The sequence below is a fragment of the Dromiciops gliroides genome, chromosome 1 (assembly GCF_019393635.1).
Source record: "Dromiciops gliroides isolate mDroGli1 chromosome 1, mDroGli1.pri, whole genome shotgun sequence".
Classification (NCBI taxonomy): Eukaryota; Metazoa; Chordata; class Mammalia; order Microbiotheria; family Microbiotheriidae; genus Dromiciops; species Dromiciops gliroides.
In genome coordinates, this window is record NC_057861.1 from 510,364,728 (window position 1) to 510,382,511 (window position 17,784).

General features: G+C 38.3%; 1 protein-coding gene across 1 annotated transcript in view; it reads left to right on the forward strand.

Moving 5' to 3' along the window:
• Window positions 1–322: 322 nt before the first annotated feature.
• Window positions 323–17,784, forward strand: part of HSD17B4 (hydroxysteroid 17-beta dehydrogenase 4) — a 119,920-nt gene continuing 102,458 nt past the window's right edge. Inside the window, 2 exon segments of the mRNA XM_043976125.1 lie at window positions 323–520; window positions 4,313–4,366. Of these exon segments, the coding sequence (XP_043832060.1) occupies window positions 463–520; window positions 4,313–4,366 (112 nt within the window). The 5' untranslated portion in view covers window positions 323–462.

A 17,784-nucleotide genomic window follows, 5' to 3' on the forward strand; every position in this document is an offset into this window, starting at 1 on the left:
CTCCCCGCCCCCCCCCCCCCCCATGAAGGTTATTTGCCCAGTCTCGCTTTACGGCGGTCTCTCTAAATCCCCTCCTTCTTGGGGAAACCTGTGCCTGAAAGCTGATAACCACACCATTTTGTCTCCGAGGCAGCACCACCGGTCTCCCAGGCCAGTCAAGCATAGGCAGTTCAGCCTCAGCAAAGGTTGCTTGGGTTAGGTCGGGGAAAGGCCCGAGAAGATTCCGGACTACATTTCCCAAGTGGCCTCGGGGCCGTGCAGCAGCACTTCCTCTCCCTTAGTTGCTCACGCATTCCCGGTCCCTTTCTTAGAGTAACAGGGCTAATCTCTGTCTCCTTCCTCCTTTTCTGGTTCCCCGCCCCGTCCCCGCCTCCCCTTCGCCACACCTCCCCCGCTGCGCAGAGCCCTGTACGCCTCTGTGTGGGGTTATTGTAGGTGTGTTTGTGGCTGTGAGCAGGACTTATGGACGGGCAACTGAGATTCGACGGGCGGGTGGTGCTGGTCACCGGTGCGGGGGGAGGTGAGCAAGCGGCGACAGCTTGGGGAACGTTCGCTCGCACGGGTGCTCCTCCTCATCCCCCTCCCACGCCCCGTCGCGAGGGGATGCGCGCGCACTGTCTTCGGCTTGGGCCCCTTTCTGCTTGATGCAGTAGCGGCGCTATCCTGGGATTGGGGGAGGTGGGAAAGGGGAGGGGGATGGTTGGAGCGGTGAAGTTTAGGGTGGGGGCGGGGAGGAATCCTGGCCATCCAGATTTTGGGCCTCTGAGGTTGGTGGAGGAAGCGTTTAGTGGCTATGACGCTGAGGGAGCAAAATGCAAACTCTTAATCCTCCCCGCCCGCCCCCCCCCCCCAATCCTTAGGCTATCTTCCCTCTTTCCCTTTACCTTTTTCAGGTACTTTAAAATATATTCTGTTTCTGTTCAAGAAGAGTGGCCCTCATGCTTTTTGCTCTTAAAACCGAAAAGCACATTTGCATTTTTTGGCTTGTGGTCTTATAGAATTAGATGAAAGTTTGTCTGGACTTCAAGCATTTTGGTTTGAAAGGGACTTTGATCCTACCGATTTAGTGGCCTTTGCAGCCCGAAGGTTAAAGGTTCGTCTCAACCGACTGAGGTCTGGAAATAAAGCATATGTTGACTGTTCAAATGACAATTTACTTTTCAGAGGATTTAATTTAAGAAACCTCAAGGATGTTGATTCCATTAAAAAAAAAATTTATGCAGTGTCTATTTGCAAGGTTTTGTACTGGGGGGATGGGGATACTGAGGCCAGTCCCTTATCTCCCGAGACCTCTAGAGGTAGGCTGTATTGAATTCAGCATTATAGTGAGAGGAATTCTGCCTAAAGCTGGCAGTTAATCCAAAATGCTGCACCTGTTTTGTGGAGCTAGACACTTTGAATAGCACATTTTCTAAAAATGCAAAAATGATTAGGAGCTATTTCTGTAATAAGAATTCATTTGAAAAAATAAAACTTTGCTTTTGGTTGAAATAATAAGTGGTAATTCAGGGAAGAACTAAATTTTTGACAAGTAGGGACCAGAGAGGTATAAGTAGAGTTGGGAACCTTAGGAGCCAAATTTATGGTATATCCAAGAGTCATTTTAGTTGCACCGGCCCTAGATTCAGGAGGACCTGAGTTCAAATTCGGCCTCATAATACACTTGACACTTACTAGCTGTGTGACCTGTGGCAAGTCACTTAACCTCATTGCCTGCAAAACAAAAACAAAAACAAAAAATCTAGTAGAAAGATGGGGAAGAGAACAAACATTTATTAAGTGCCTACTCTGTTCCCTGCACTGTACTTTACAAATATCATATCTGATCCTTACAACGACCCTGTGACATTTTTTGTTGTTGTTTAGGCATTTTTCAGTAGTGTCCGACCCCATTTGAGGTTTTCTTGGCAGAGATATTGGAGTAGTTTTCCATTTCCTTCTCCAGCTCATTTTACAGATGAGGAACTGAGGCAGGGTTAAGTGACTTGCCCATGTCACACAACTAGTAGGTGTCTGAGGCCAGATTTGAACTCTGTAAGATGAGTCTTCCTGATTCTGGGCCTTCTTTGGTGCTGTTATTTCACATAAGATAAGATTGTAGATTTATATCTGGAGGGGACTTAGTGGAGGTTTCAAGGTTCAGAGTTGAGGATTTCAAGTTTGAGATAGTTGCAGCTAGAAGTAGCAGAAGCCAGAAGTGCCAGAAACAGAGGAAGAGCTAGATTTGGAAACTTAATAGAGAGGAGCGAACTTTCCCCTCTTTGGCTCTTAGAGGAGTTGGAGCAACACTAAGAGAAGGCATTCAATCAGAAGCAGAAAGAGACTTGGATTTGGAGAGGTAATCATCTCAGGGAGGAGGCAGCTTCAGAGAATGTTCTTGTTCCTCAGGTGCATTTCTATACCCTAGATTCAAAAAAGAAGCAGGGGGCAGCTAGGTGGTGCAAGTGGATAAAGCAGTGGCCCTGGATTCAGGAGGACCTGAGTTCAAAGCCAGCTCCAGACACTTGATACTTACTAGCTCTGTGACCTTGGGCAAGTCACTTAACCCTCATCGCCCCGCCCCCCCCCAACAACAAAACAAACAAAACCCAAACAAACAAAAAAGAAGCAGACCCTGGGACCCTGCCTGAGCAGAGAGCTGCGTTGGAAGGGGACTGGGTGAAGGCTCTGCACCGAGAGGAAGGACTTTCAGTATTAGGAGTCCTTTGCCACATATGCACCCCACACATGTACCTCAGTAACTCATACTCTGAGTTAGAGAGCCCACTTTTCCCATCAGTCCAGCCCCCTCATTTTATAGATGTGGAAAATAAGGCCCAGACATAGTCACATTATACCTCCCTTGTAACTCTTCTTTTCCCCCTCTCCTCATACCTTCCTATGTTCCTTTGGGGAAAACTTCAAAGGATATGGAAGGAACAATGAGTACTATATCTGTGTCATTTTCTGCCTTAGTTTCTTGCCTGGTGCCACCTGTCTCTTTGTTTTACAGCTGTCTACATCCTTTGACTTTGATGATTTTTTTTTTTTGTGTGTGTGTGTGTGTGTGTGTTTTTTTTGCGGGGCAATGGGGGTTAAGTGACTTGCCCAAAGTCACACAGCTAGTAAGTTGTTTCAAGTGTCTGAGGTCAGGAGGACTCAAGTCCTCCTGAATTCAGGGCCGGTGCTTTATCCACTGCGCCACCCGGCTGCCCCCATATTATTAAATATTTTAAAAATACTTATTAAATAATATCTTTTTTAGTCACCTGGAGACAGGAATGGGAAACTGTAGCCCTCTAAATCTGAATCCAGATTGGGGGTCATGATGTATCAGCTTCCCAGATTATAGTGGCATCATCACTAGTGGTGGCTTCCTAGTTCTCCTTTTTTGTATAGGAAATGTCCCATATCTGACATGTGCTAGAGAGGCTCTCTTCTTTTCCGGAGTGTTCAGAGATTGTAATTGGTGTAGCAAAGTGCCTTTGAGAGTAGTTATTAGTTGAGGGGGATGAGAATAGGGTTCACTACTCCTTGGGTCACTGAAAAGTAGCCAACAAAATGGATGTGAATGTTCTTATCTGTATGATGCCAGGAACTATGGGATTATCTGGAACCAAATGTACACTTTATGTAGCTGGTTTTAGAAGTAAAAACAAGAAGCAAAGAAACAATGAACACATAGTATACATGCCAATTATGTGATAAGTGCAGAGAGAATGACCCTGAGTTATTCTTTCAAATGAGAATCAGGGACCTTATAGAAGTGCTTATGTTTTTTTCCTGGGTTCTATATGTGAAATGCATATTCAGATTTCATAGGGAGTGTGTAGGAGGGGAGATTAACCTTCCCATTCACCAAGATCCTAAGAGAAAGGACTTATTTATACTTGATTATAGTCCTCTGGCTTTTTGGTGGTGTCTCTTATTGAACTACAACTCTTTGATTTTTGTTAGGAGAAGCTTAAGTACTTGGGTTTCCTAAAACCATCATACTCAGATAAATTTCTTATCCTCTACTTTATTGAATATGATGAAGATTGGGGAAGAGGAGGTACTTAGGTTCTTACTTTTCCTAATTCCTTAAACTTTCAAGGTGGCTCAAACACTAAAATAACTCATTTGAATGGCAGTTTTTAGTATTGCAAAGCTTACTTTTCAATGGTGTGATTTAGTATAAGAATAATCTAAATATTTGTTATATTTTTTCAGTATTTTCTGAATTTTGGTGCTGTAATTAGGCTTCTACTAATTATTGTAAAACTTGGCTTGAGTATAGTGGGAAAGGAAAATAATACTGATTGTTTAATTTTTAATTTTAATTTTAAACTAGGATTGGGACGAGCGTATGCCCTGGCTTTTGCAGAAAGAGGTGCATCAGTAGTTGGTAAGTTTATATGTTTTTTTTGTTTGTTTGTTTTTTCTTTTTACAATTTCAGTAGCTGTTTCTTTCTTAACATTAAAAACTCAAACCACAAATTGTTTATCTTCACTAGTCACTATTATATTTTTGTAGATTACTGTGTGTACTTTCAGATTTTAACACTAATGATAGATACTTCTGCCAGCATTGCATTTATTTCCCAAGGCCAGAGTGCTCTTCATTTTAAGCAAACTAACTTCACAGTATTTTTAACTACAGAATTGTTAAATCTCAGCATTAATAAATTTTATACAATACAAACCCCTGAACATAAGGCATTTATAATACTTTTCTTTGTTGCCTATAGACATAATTGCATAGACCAATAGGAGGAGGGGAACTAAGTTTAGAGAGTTTTGTGTTTGAAAAAGCTGGAATGTTGGTAGAAGAGGGACTAACATCAGTCAAGTTTGTAAAATAATTCCTACTTTTCTAACACTATATAATCAATATGATGAGTTTCTTTCTTTTTTCCTATTTCTTTCCCGCCCCGCCCCCCTCCCCGCCCGTGGATCAGACCTATGATTTTATTGATAAAGGGCTGGTGAAGAACTTCCTATACTAGCATCTTTTCTGCAGCTTACAATTTTTGATGTTTTTTTTTTGGGGGGTGGGGTGCAGTGAGGTTGGGCACTGAGAAGTTCATTGACTGGCCTAGGGTTAAACTGCCAATGTATATGTCAGAGGACTTAAATTACCCTGGTCTTGATTTTTGCAAAGCCAACTCTACTGTGAACTTTCCACTTTCTTATTAGTAAGTATTATTCATATTTTCTGGTTTTATGTCAGTCATTTCTGTTTAATAAGTCATCCCTTGTAACAAAGAAGTTACACAAAACCAGACAAACACAATGACTATGTCTCATACTGTATGTACCATTCTATACTTGTACTCCTCTCCTCCTATACTTCACATTGATATTTTTTTAAACTCTATGTTCTAAATTTTCTTCCTCCCTCCCTCCTCAACCCTCCCTATGGAATCAAGCAATTCAATATAAGTCATACATGTGCAGTTATGCTAAGTATCTTCACATTAGTCAAGTTGTGAAAGAAAATAGACAGAATAACTTTAGAAAGAGGAATTAACAAATAAATTATACTTCAATCTGTATTCAAATGCCATTAGTTCTTCCTCTATTGATGGTTTGCATTTTTCATACATCCTTCTGATGGCATCTTGCTCATCATTTCTTTCACAATTACTATTGCTAACTGTATTACCCTCCATCCTATTCCCTCCCCTTGATATTTACTCGATTTTCTATCTTCTTTCACCCTATCCCTTCTCAAAAGTGTTTTTTGCTTTTTACTGCACCCAGCCCCAATCTGCCCTACCTTCCTTCACCTTCCCCCTCCTTCCCATTTCTCCTTACCCTCCCACTTTCCCTCAGGGCAAAATATATTACTATACCCACTTGAGTGTTTATGTTATTCCCTCTTTGAGCCAATTCATTCCCCCACTCCTTCCCCATTCTCCCCTCCACTCCATAAGCTTTTTCTTGTTTCTTTTATGTGAGCTTTTTTACACTCTTCCACCTCTCCCTTTCCCTTTCTTCCAGTGCATTTCTCTTACCCCTTTATTTTAAAGATGCCATCATGGGTCTGCTAGGTGACACATTGGACAAAGCACCAGCCCTTTACCCAGGAGGCCCCAGGTCCAAATTCAGCCTCAGAATAAGCCACCCAACCCTGCCTGCCCCACAAAAAACAAGGATATATGCTTTACAGATATCATCCCTTCATATTCAGTTCAGACCCATGTCCTCTGCCTAAGTGTATTCCTTTCAGCAGTCCTAATACTGAAAAAGTTCTTATGAGTTAGAAGTATTATCTTCCCATGTAGGAATGTAAACAGTTCAATCTTTTAATATCCCTCATGATTTCTTTTTCCTGTTTACCTTTTTTTGCTTCTCTAGGGTCTTGTATTTGAAAGTAAAATTTTCTATTCACTTCAGGTCTTTTTGTCACAAATGCCTGAAAGTCTTCTTTTTCATTGAAGTCCCATTTTCCCCCCTGAAATATTATAATCAGTTTTGCTGGGTAGGTTATTTTAGGTTTTAGTCCCAGTTCCTTTACCCTTCGGAATATCATATTCCATGCCCTCTAGTCCTTTACTGTAGAAACTGCTAGATCTTATGTTATCCTGACTGTGGCCACACAGTATTTGAATTCCTTTTTTCTAGCTACTTGCAATATTTTCTCCTTGACCTGGGATTTGGCTATAATATTCCTGGAAGTTTTCCTTTTGGGATCTCTTTCAGGAGGTTATTGGTAGATTCTTTCAATTTCTATTTTACCTTCTGCTTCTAGAATATCAGGGCAATTTTCCCTTACAATTTTGTAGAAGATGATGTCTAGGCTTTTATTTTGGTCATGGTTTTCAGGTGGTCCAATGATTTTCAAATTATCTCTCCTGGATCTATTTTCCAGGTCAGCTGTTTTTCCAAGGAGATATTTGATATTGCCCTCTATTTTTTTTTATTCAGCTGGATTTGCTTTACTGTGTCTTGGTTTCTCATAAAGTCACTAGCTTCCATTTGTTCAGTCCTAATTCTTAGGCAGTTATTTTCTTCAGAGAGCTTTTTTATCTCCTTTTCCATTTGGCTTTTCAAGCTGTATATACAGCCTGTGGGAAGTCTCCATTTCCCCTCTGGTAGAGGAAAACAAATGCTTCATTGAAGAGTTAATAACTCATGTTTTGGAAGTCATGAGCACCGTGTAGTTTCCAGGAACTCAGATATTTGATTTCTTACGTAGTGAGAAAGACCTAGTTGCTAAAATGGCAAGAATTAGAAATAAGACCTGTGGCAGAGCCAAGATGGCATAGGAGAGGTTGTGACTCCCATAAGTTCCCAATAAACCTGTCTATGTACTCCCAAATAATGCCATAAAAAAAAAACCAAAACAAAACCCAGAGTAGCCTAACTCACATAAGAACAGAGTGAGACTATTTGCCAGCCAAAAACAGCAATTGAGATCACCTGCTGATCGTACTGAGAGAGGAGCTCAGTGTGAGGCCTGGACCCATCCAGGAACATACACCTCTGAGTCTTCAGCACCAGTGGCTTGTTCTGAGGCTTGGTTAGGGGATGGGTGAGGGGGTTCGGTGGTTGGCCAGGGTGAAGTGTCTGCAGTCTCTGCTGGAGTTGGGGTGAAGCACCTTGGTTCTGAGCCAGTGGGCCGAATTGAGTGGTGGTGGCCCAGTGGGGGAGGGGCACAGGCACGCCAAGCTTCTGACCATAGAGAATCAGATTTCAATCAGACATCCAGCTTGAGATATCGGCAAAGAAAATAGCGGACAATAGACAGCTTCTTTGTGGGAGGGGTAGACCAGAATACATCCTCAGAAGAAGATAATAACAAAATCAAAGCTCCAACATCCAAAGCTTCCAAGAAAAATATGAATTGGTCTCAGGCCATGGAATCACTCAAAAGGGACTTTGAAGAGAAAGTAGGAGAGATAGAAGGAAGATACAGAGAGAGGGAGGAAAGAATGGAAAGAGAAATGAGAGCCATGCGGGAAAGTCATGAGAAAAAAGTCAACACCTTTCCTTCTATCCTCAGTGAGGTCAGTGTACTTCATTATTTGCTCTCCAGGACAAGATTGGACTTTATTGTTACTCAGAGTTTACCTACCTTTTTGAGTTGTTTTAATTTACATTATTGTAGTCGTCATGTATATTGTGCTTCTGGTTCTGTTCTCTTTGCTCTGCCAGTTTATTCAGGTCTTCCCATGTTTTTCTGAATCTTTTATATTTTATCATTTCATATGACACAATAATTCCATTGCAGTCATATAAAACAGTTTTTTTCAGCCATTCTTCAGTTGATGGGCACCCACTTTGTTTCCTTTTTAGCTTCCATGAAAAAGTGTTCATGTAAATATTTTGTCCTTTTCTTCTGTTTTCTCTTTGGGATCTATGCCCAGTAGGAGGATTACTGGGTGAAAGAGCATGAATAATTTAGTTACTTTTCTTACATAATTCCAAATTGTTTTCTAGTATGACTTGAACAATTCAGTTTTACCAATAGTGTATTACTGTGCCTTTCTTACAGTTCACCACCCTTCTAGCATTGACTATTTTTGTTTTTTATCAGGTTTGCCACCATTTTCTCATCCATTTGTTTTCCAACTCAGTTTATTGATGATTTTTTTTTAGGTAGGACACATTTTCTGTTTTATACCCCAAGTCTGTAGGAAAAATATTTTATTTTGATGCTTTTGAGAGTCTTCATTGACTTTTTAATGTTGAAACATGTAAAACACTGTTAATAGTCAGTTAGAATTTAATTTTTCTCAGTATTTTCTGAATTTTACTGCTATAATTAGACACCTAATTATTACTAAACATGACTTGAATATAGCAAATAGGAAAATGTATTTTTTTATAGCCTCCAACCAATTTTTGTTTTTGCTCATTTCTCATCCATTCAAAATGTAAATAACTTATTTGGGCATTATTTGGATGCCTGTGATGCAAAACGAGGGAAGTATTGGGCCATGCAGGGCCCTGTCTGGTTAGCTAGAGGAAGCAGTAGCTAAGACTTGACACTCCATAAATAGCATCATCTTGTAGTTGTATTTATCTTGACATCACCCCTCTACTTTTATAACAGATCGTACTTTTCTTAACCAAGGTGAAGAACTTTGGGGCTGCCCTGGGGAGCATTGTCACAAGTGATGAGAGCATGCCTTCCCTAGCTGGCTTCATCATGGTTCACTGTCATCTGATTCCTGCCTTTCTACTATGTACTCTTCTTCCCCTTCTACTTCTTGTTTTGGGCACAATAATCAAACCACCACTGCCATTACTTCCCAAAAGGACATCTAAATCTGTTACCCTATGGTTCAGTTCAGTTCATCCTCCCTGTGGCTTCTCAGACCAAACTCCTTTTTCTAAGTGTATTGTCTCTCTTTATAGAATGTAAGGTCCTTGAGGGCACAGATTATTTTTCTTTACATTTGTATCCCTAGCATTTTAGCACAGTGCCTAACACATAATAAACACTTTAAAATGTTATTCATTCATTTGTTCATTTTGGAATGGTGCACATAGTACCTTGAAGGTTGGGACTATTGCCTTTCTTTTTATCCCCAGTGCTTAGTACGGTGCTGGAACATAGTTTCTTGTTGACTTGATGTAGAAACCATATCATTTCTTACCCTGTGATATTCTTGTCCCTTCCCTCTCATATGTTTCTACCTTTTACACCTAACTAAATTGTAAGCTCTTTTTATGCAGCATTACATCACATTCTTGCTTAATATTGTTAACTGAGTCTGGGAAAATTCTTTAGGAGAAACATTGTTGCAGCAGGTTAGTCTCATAGGAACAAAGTTATAAATGGCAGATCTGATCAAGGACTGCCAACATTTGATCTTTGAAAACAAAATTGGTCTTCAGAGACCTGAGGCAATGTCACAATTTATAAGGGTACTTTGATAATTTGAAAGATCTGTGATCTCACTGTTGTGGGCATTCCTGCTGGTGTTACAGATTGCCTTTTCATACTGTGCCAGTTCTTCATATTTTTCCATAAATCCTTTCTAAAAAATCTATGTAATGGTCTAGAGGTCTTTCTTTGAACCTTTTGGATTGTTTATCTTTCACATTTGCTATATCACTAACCCAGTCATAATTCTGTAGCCTACTTACAGGCATCACATCATCTGTCTTTACATAGCCCTTTGGGTAATTTACAGTTTAGATTCTTTTAAGATTGTAGAATCCCATGATTTTGCAACCATGTAGCCTCATCAAGAGAATGTGAGGTTGTAAAAATTTCACTGGATCATTATACTTTTTGTTTTTTCTTTTTTTTCTTTTTTTAAAAATTAATAAAGTATTTTATTTTTTTCCTGTTACATGTAAAGATAGTTCTCAACTTTTGTTTATACAGGCTTTCCAATTTCAGATTTTTCTCCTTCTCTCGCCTCCCTCCCCCCCCCCCCCCCAGACAGCAGGTAATCTGATATAGGTTATATATATATATATATATATATATATATATATATATATATACACACACACATAATAACATTAATCCTATTTCTGCATTAGTCATGTTATAAGAGAAAAATCAGAGCAATGATGAAAAACCTCAAAATAGAAAAAACAACAGCACCAAAAACAAAAGAAATAGTATGGTTCATTCAGCATCTGTACTCCACAGATCTTTTTTTTTTCTTCTTGGATTTGGAGATCCTCTTCTATGAGTTCCCTGGAACTCTTCTGTACCATTGCATTGGTGAGAAGAATATAGTCCATCACAGTAGATCAACACTCACTGTTGATGATACTGTGTACAGTGTTCTTCTGGTTCTGCTCATCTCACTCATCATCAGCCCACGCAAGACCCTCCAGGTTTCTCTGAACTCTTCCTGCTCATCGTTTCTTATGGCACAATAGTATTCCATTGTATTCATATACCACAACTTGTCCAGCCATTCCCCAATTGATGGGCATCCCCTCAACTTCCAATTCCTTGCCACCACATAAAGAGCAGCTATAAATATTTTTGTACATGTGGGTCCCTTTCCCCTTTCCCCTTTCCATGATTTCTTTGGGAAAAAGACCCAAAAGTGGTATTGCTAGGTCAAAGGGTATGAACAGCTTTATTGCCCTTTGGGCATAATTCCAAATTGCTCTCCAGAATGGTTGGATCAGTTCACAGCTCTACCAACAATGCATTAGTGTTCCAATTTTCCCACAGCTTCTCCAACATTTTTTATTTTCCTTTTTTGTCATTTTAGCCAATCTGATAGGTGTCAGGTGGTACCTCAGAGTTGTTTTAATTTGCATCTCTCTAATCATTAGAGATTTAGAGCATTTTTTCATATGGGAATAGATAGCTTTGGTTTCTTCATCAGAAAACTGCCTGTTCATATCCTTTGACCATTTCCCAATTGGGGAATGACTTGGAGTCTTATAAATTTGATTTAGTTCCCTATATATTTTAGAGATGAGGCCTTTATCAGAAGTACTGGCCACAAAAATTGTTTCCCAGCTTTCTGCCTCCCTTCTAATTTTGGATGCATTGCTTCTGTTTGTGCAACATTTTTTTTTTTTTTGCGGGGCAATGGGGGTTAAGTGACTTGCCCAGGGTCACACAGCTAGTAAGTGTCAAGTGTCTGAGGCCGGATTTGAACTCAGGTATGCCTGAATCCAGGACCAGTGCTTTATCCACTGCGCCACCTAGCCACCCCTGTGCATAAAATTTTTAATTTAATGTAATCAAAATCATCCATTTTGCATTTTATAATATTCTCTATCTCTTGTTTGGTCATAAACTGTTTTCCTTTCCAAAGATCTGAAAGGTAGACTATTCCTTTCTCTCCTAATTTACCTGTGGTACCTCTTATGTCTAAATCATGTATCCATTTTGACCTTATTTTAGTATAAGGTGTAAGATGTTGGTCTATGCCTAATTTCTGCCATACTATCTTCTAGTTTTCCCAGCAGTTTTTGTCAAATACTGAGTTCCTATCCCAGAAGCTGGAGTCTTTGGGTTTATCAAACACTACATTACTAGTGTCATTTACTACTGCATTTCCTGTGCCTAGCCTATTCCATTTATCTACCACTCTATTTTTTTAGCCAGTACCAGATAGTTTTGATGACTGCCGCTTTGTAGTACATTATACTTTTTCTAATGATATGTACTGTAACCCATTTACTTTTCTACCCTCTATTAGTTACTCTTGTTTGTGTCCCTCTTAAATCTAAGTGGTCTATCCAGTGGGTTGAAAGCCATTCTTTAGGCCTATAGACTTTATGTTGACAACAATGCAGCATTCATCTTGTATTCTTCACTCTTGATTCACCTCCTTTTCTGAGCATATATTTCCTGGATATCTTTTATGCTACTTATGGTTGTGAGAGTCATCATTGTTAATATATAGCAGGCTATTCATGGCTTCTTTACATCTCTCCATTGCTCTTTGGGTATCCTCCAATTTAATTTATTCATTCAAAAGTGTCCATTATATTGTAGGCACTGGGATTACAAATAGAAAGCTGAAAAAAATCCTTGCCCTCCAGGAGATTATATCCCACAGATTCTTTGGTAGTAGTAGTTAGTGTTCCACAATTCACAACCAGATTGTATCAATTGGCTTTAAAAAGGTGAGTGGGCATCTTCTCAAATGAAATCCAGTCATCTTTCTACCTCTCAGTTCTTGACTGAGCATGAACACACTATCAGCAGTCTGTTCAATATCAGTGTTCAAGTCCAGTTCAGCAGGTTAGTCATTAAATTAATATTATGGTTTGGATAACAGGAGTTCTTGAAGAATGAACTCTTGCGTGTCTGTTTTGAGATACACAATTACTGATTTAAAGGGCAACCCTTTCCCCCATAGTAATATATCAAAACAAATTGGTGTTTCATAGACATGGGGATAGAAAAGTCTTCAGCACAATACAAAAATTAAAAGCATTCCTTTCCACAGATATATCTGGAGTAACTTACCTTCCAGATAGGCAATACATATTTTCCTATTGTATGTTTCACTTGATATTGACAATTAGAGGATCAATGCATAAAAGTGGTTAAATTGCTTAAGGAACCTTATGTGAAACTAACATATACTTGGTTTCCTTTTAAAGCTTGTTTTGTTTTACCAAATCAGAGACTTTTAACCAATCTACTAACAATAAACCTAGTAGGATCTCTTTGTTCTTTGAACCTTTCAGTTAAAAGAATGTGATATGTTGTAGGATATTGTTAAAGTCTGACTGTCCTCTTTTTTTCATAAAGAAAATTCTGACTGTAGTCTGGACTTGATATAGATCCTCACTCTTGCTCTGTGTGAAGGCTTATGCACTCCATTCTGGACATATGGGAAGGGTTGGGGTCCCCTGAGAAGGCTACTTACCATAATGAGGCCTCTACTCACAACTCTCTGTATTTTCAGGATCTTAGGAATAACACTGATATAGATAGGAATATGCTCATTGTACTTTCCAGTCTTCTGATCCCTTAGTAGTGTTGAGGTGAATTGGACCTGACTGGCCAGTCTTCTGATAGTTTAGATCTAGTATTGGAAATGAGATACTTGTAGGGCATTCAGCAGTCGACAGACTTTTTGTTTAGCCATAATTTAGAAAGGGTGCTGCATATGGAAATATCAAAATGGATCTGGTTTGCAGGGCAATGTATAGCTTTGGGACATCCTTCAAGTCTCAAGGGCCCTGCCTCCACTGTAGACTGGCCTTTAATACTTTTCAGTGTGCTAGAAACTTGAGTCCTAATGGCCTGAGGCCACCGGGAAGCTGCTTGGTTACTCCCAGGTGGCCTGAGTCCCTTGGGCCAAAGAAGTCTTGGGGGAAGAATCCTTACTTTTATGAAAAGAACTAGCTTAATGTATAGTGGGGTGGGTAAGATGCTGGATTATAACAAAATATACTCATTTACACCAAATCAGTTACCATGACACCATTAAATTCACATGAACTACATTTACTTAGCAATAAGGCAAAAGCAAGAATATTCACAGACATAGAAAAAGCAAGAATAATTAAACATCATAGTTACTTAACAAAAGACAGTGGTAGGATTGATAACTAGCATTTTTATAGTACTTTCAGGTTTGCAAAGTGTTTTATTTGATTAAAACATCACAGTTCACCTGTGAACTGGGGTCACATTTTTCCACCAATCCACACAGTGTCTCTGGGGAAGACTGAATGCGTCCTTATGGAAGCCTTGCAGGGAGACATAAATAAGGAAATCCTTGTGCTTGGGGTGTTTAGATGGTGAAGTGTATAGAATACTGGGCTTGGAGTCAGGAAGACCTATCTTTGTGAGTTCAGATCTGATCTCAAATACATAGTAGCTGTTGTGACCCTGGACAAGTCACTTAACCCTGTTTGCCTCAGTTTCCTCATCCATAAAATGAGCTGGAGAAGAAAATGACAAGCTACTTAATTAACTTTGCCAAGAAAACCTCAAGTGGGGTCCCAGAGTCAGACGTGACTGAAAGAACCAAACAACAACTCATTTTACACATGAATAATCTGCCCAAGGTCACACAGGCAGCAGGCATCTAAGGTGGGATATATACCCCAGGTCCTCTGATGGAAGTGCCACTGCTTGTTCTACTGTATTATGTTGTTTTCCTTACTTTGAATTACTTTAGATAGTCTTCCTGATTCCTTTTATGTTTTTCATTTTTATCATTTTTGATTGCGTTGAGCATATAACATTGTAGGTATACTATAGTTTATTTAGTCATTCAATACATATTGAACTTTTAGGATGTTTTCAGTTCTTTGCTATTATAAATAATAGCCATATATATGTGTGTCTACATATTTGCATGTACATATGTATATATAATTTATATTTCTTCTTTATGATGACTCAGGATATATTCTTTCCTCAAAATGTGATTATTGAGTTAAAGGGTATGATTATTTTTGTGCCTTTTATGTGCTACCAGACTTCCCTTGCATGGAGCATATTAAACATTATGATTTTGACTGCTATTTTCTTTTTTCTCAACAATTCTTGTTCCCCCCCACTTAATAGTATTCTATTTTTTCCAATTACATGTAAAGATAGTTTTCTACATTCATTTTTGTAAGATTTTGAGTTCCAAATTTTTCTCCCTCCCTTCCTTCTTCACCTTCCCCCAAGACAGCATGTAAAATCATGTTAAACATATTTCCACATTAGTCACATTGTGAAAGAAGAATAAGAACAAAAGGGAAAAACCATAAGAAAGAAAAAACAAAACCCAAAAAAGAGTGAAAATAGTATGCTTCCATCTGCATTCAGACTCCACAGTTCTTTCTCTGGATGTGGATAGCATCCATCATGTTGACTGCTATTTTTACAGTCAGAACTTGAAAAGAACTCATTCTTTACTGGATCTTAAATTTTTTTTTTAAAGCCTATTTATGTGTTTGACTGTGCCTATATGCATGACTGTTTATTTCCCTCCTCCCCCATGTTTAAATTTTCTGCCACATGTGAATATATTTTCCTTAGGGCATAAAGACTAGAATGCTGTTTGGAGAAAAAATTCCCAAACAGCACATTTATTTATGGCTTTTTAGTCATCCCGAACTGTAGCACAGTAACATGGGCATAGTTGCCTTTTACTAGGCTTTTTTTATGCAAATAGACAATTTCATACGGGAGTATGATGAAGGGGAGCTGGAGCTACAAGAAATCTGTTCATATTGTTCAAAATAATGTGATTTTACTACCCAAGTGTTTAGTAACAGATGTTTTTGTAGCTAAGTTTCTAAGCAGCATGACTCCATTGTATTAATAATGGAGTGACTGAGTAGTAGTGTTAATTGTGTGCCCCCTAATGTTGGAACTCGTTAAAGACTATTCTCTTGGGATATCTTTTCAATACATGCTATCAGTCCTAATAAATTACTTAACTAGAATAAAGCTAAACCAAGTCAGGTTGCACTTTATGCTATTGCCACTTGGGGGTAGTCTTACATCATGCAAAAATTGAGTAAGTTTCATAAGTAACTATAGTGTTGGCTCTCAAACGTTTGAATGTTTTCCATTGTACTTAAAAAGATCATTAAAAGAAAACTGGACCACTATATATTTTTGAGTTTGAGATTTTCTTTTAGTTCTTTCCTGTTATCTCAGTATTTTTATGAAAATGAACACAATACAGCAAATACAAATTTAGTTTTTTGATAGTCTTATTACAAAAGGGTTGCTACAACTCTTCTGTCATTTACAGGGTATCTTTGCAGAATGTCTTACAGTAATGCTAATAATAGGAATACATTGTTATGGACAGAAAAATCCCAGACTGTGTTTTTAACCTTATTTCTTTCAAGGAAAAAAAAAGACAAGCGAGTAGTTGGGTTGATTATGCTGATTTGAAATACCAATAGAAAAATAAATCGGTTCTACCATCTTTGTACATATGTATATTAGGACATCTAACACTTTTGTCAGAAACTGTCAATATGGAAAATACTAGTTATACTTTGTGAGATTTTTTTCCTACTTGTCTTGATCGTAGTTCCTAACCAAGAAAACTGGGGAAATATATTCATGGTATAGCCAATATACAAAGGCTGATTTACACAATTCACAGTATTATAGAAGAAAGTTTTTATTAAAAAAAAAAAGAAGCACTTGAATAAACCAACTATTAGTTCCAAAGCTGTATATAAATCCAAAGGTCGGCTCCTTTGGTGGAGGTCCACCCTACAAAACTTATCTTTATTTTAAAAAAGTTTTTATTTGTTTTTGTTTTTTATATCACCTTCAGTATACCCCCTCCCCCTCCAGAGAGCCATTCTGTATAACATATAGTATTTTTAAAGGACACACACACACACACACACACACACACACACACACACACACACACAGAGGAAGGAGAGGAAAAAGTATCAGCATAACTGATCAATATATTGAAAAAGTCTGAAAATATATGCAGTGTACAGTTTCAAAATAAAAAAGCATTATGCCTTTTCCCAGAAAATTGATTTTTAAATTATGATTTTGTTTGTTTTAAATGTTTTGTTGATTTTATTTTTTTGGTGGGGCAATGAGGGTTAAGTTACTTGCCCAGGGTCACACAGCTAGTAAGTGTCAAGTGTCTGAGGCCAAATTTGATCTCAGGTCCTCCTGAATCCAGGGCTGGTGCTCTATCCACTGCGCCACCTAGCTGCCCGTCCTGTTGATATATTTTTTAAAAATCACAATCATTTCTTTGGGCCAAAGGGATAATCATTATAATAATACCTACAATTTATACTGCATTTTAAGGTTTGCAAAATACTTTACAAATCTTATTTAATCCTTATACCAACTTTTAAGGTAGTGCTATTATTATCCCCATTTTATATATGAGGAAACTGAGGTAGAGGTTATGTGTCTGGCCTAGGGTGACACAGCTGATAAATCTCTGAGGCCAGATTTGAACTTATGCTTTCTTGAGTCCAAATTCAGCACTCTCTTGGAACACTTAGCTGCTTCTGTATGTACAGGGTGGGCCAAAAGTCACGATGTTTTAGAAACTTTTTGAAAAAATTTTTTTTCTTTATTTTTCACCATTTATCAGACTTTCACAAGTAATGTAAATTCATTTCCTATATATACTGCATATGATGCCATAGTACTGTAAATTAAAAACAAAAAATAAAAGAGTTATTAAATATTGAAACCCCTTCATGACTTTTGACCTACCCTGTATAATATAATACATTTTCTCCAAAAATTCCAATTTTTGTTAAAATAATTTGACCAGTTTATAGCCCTATCCACAGTGTATATACCTGACTTTCTATAACTCCCCAAATACTACTAAGTTTTGATTTTAAAGATATCTGGCCTTGACCTAATTGCTTAGTCATACTTATGAAGTGCTTATTTCAGAATTTAGT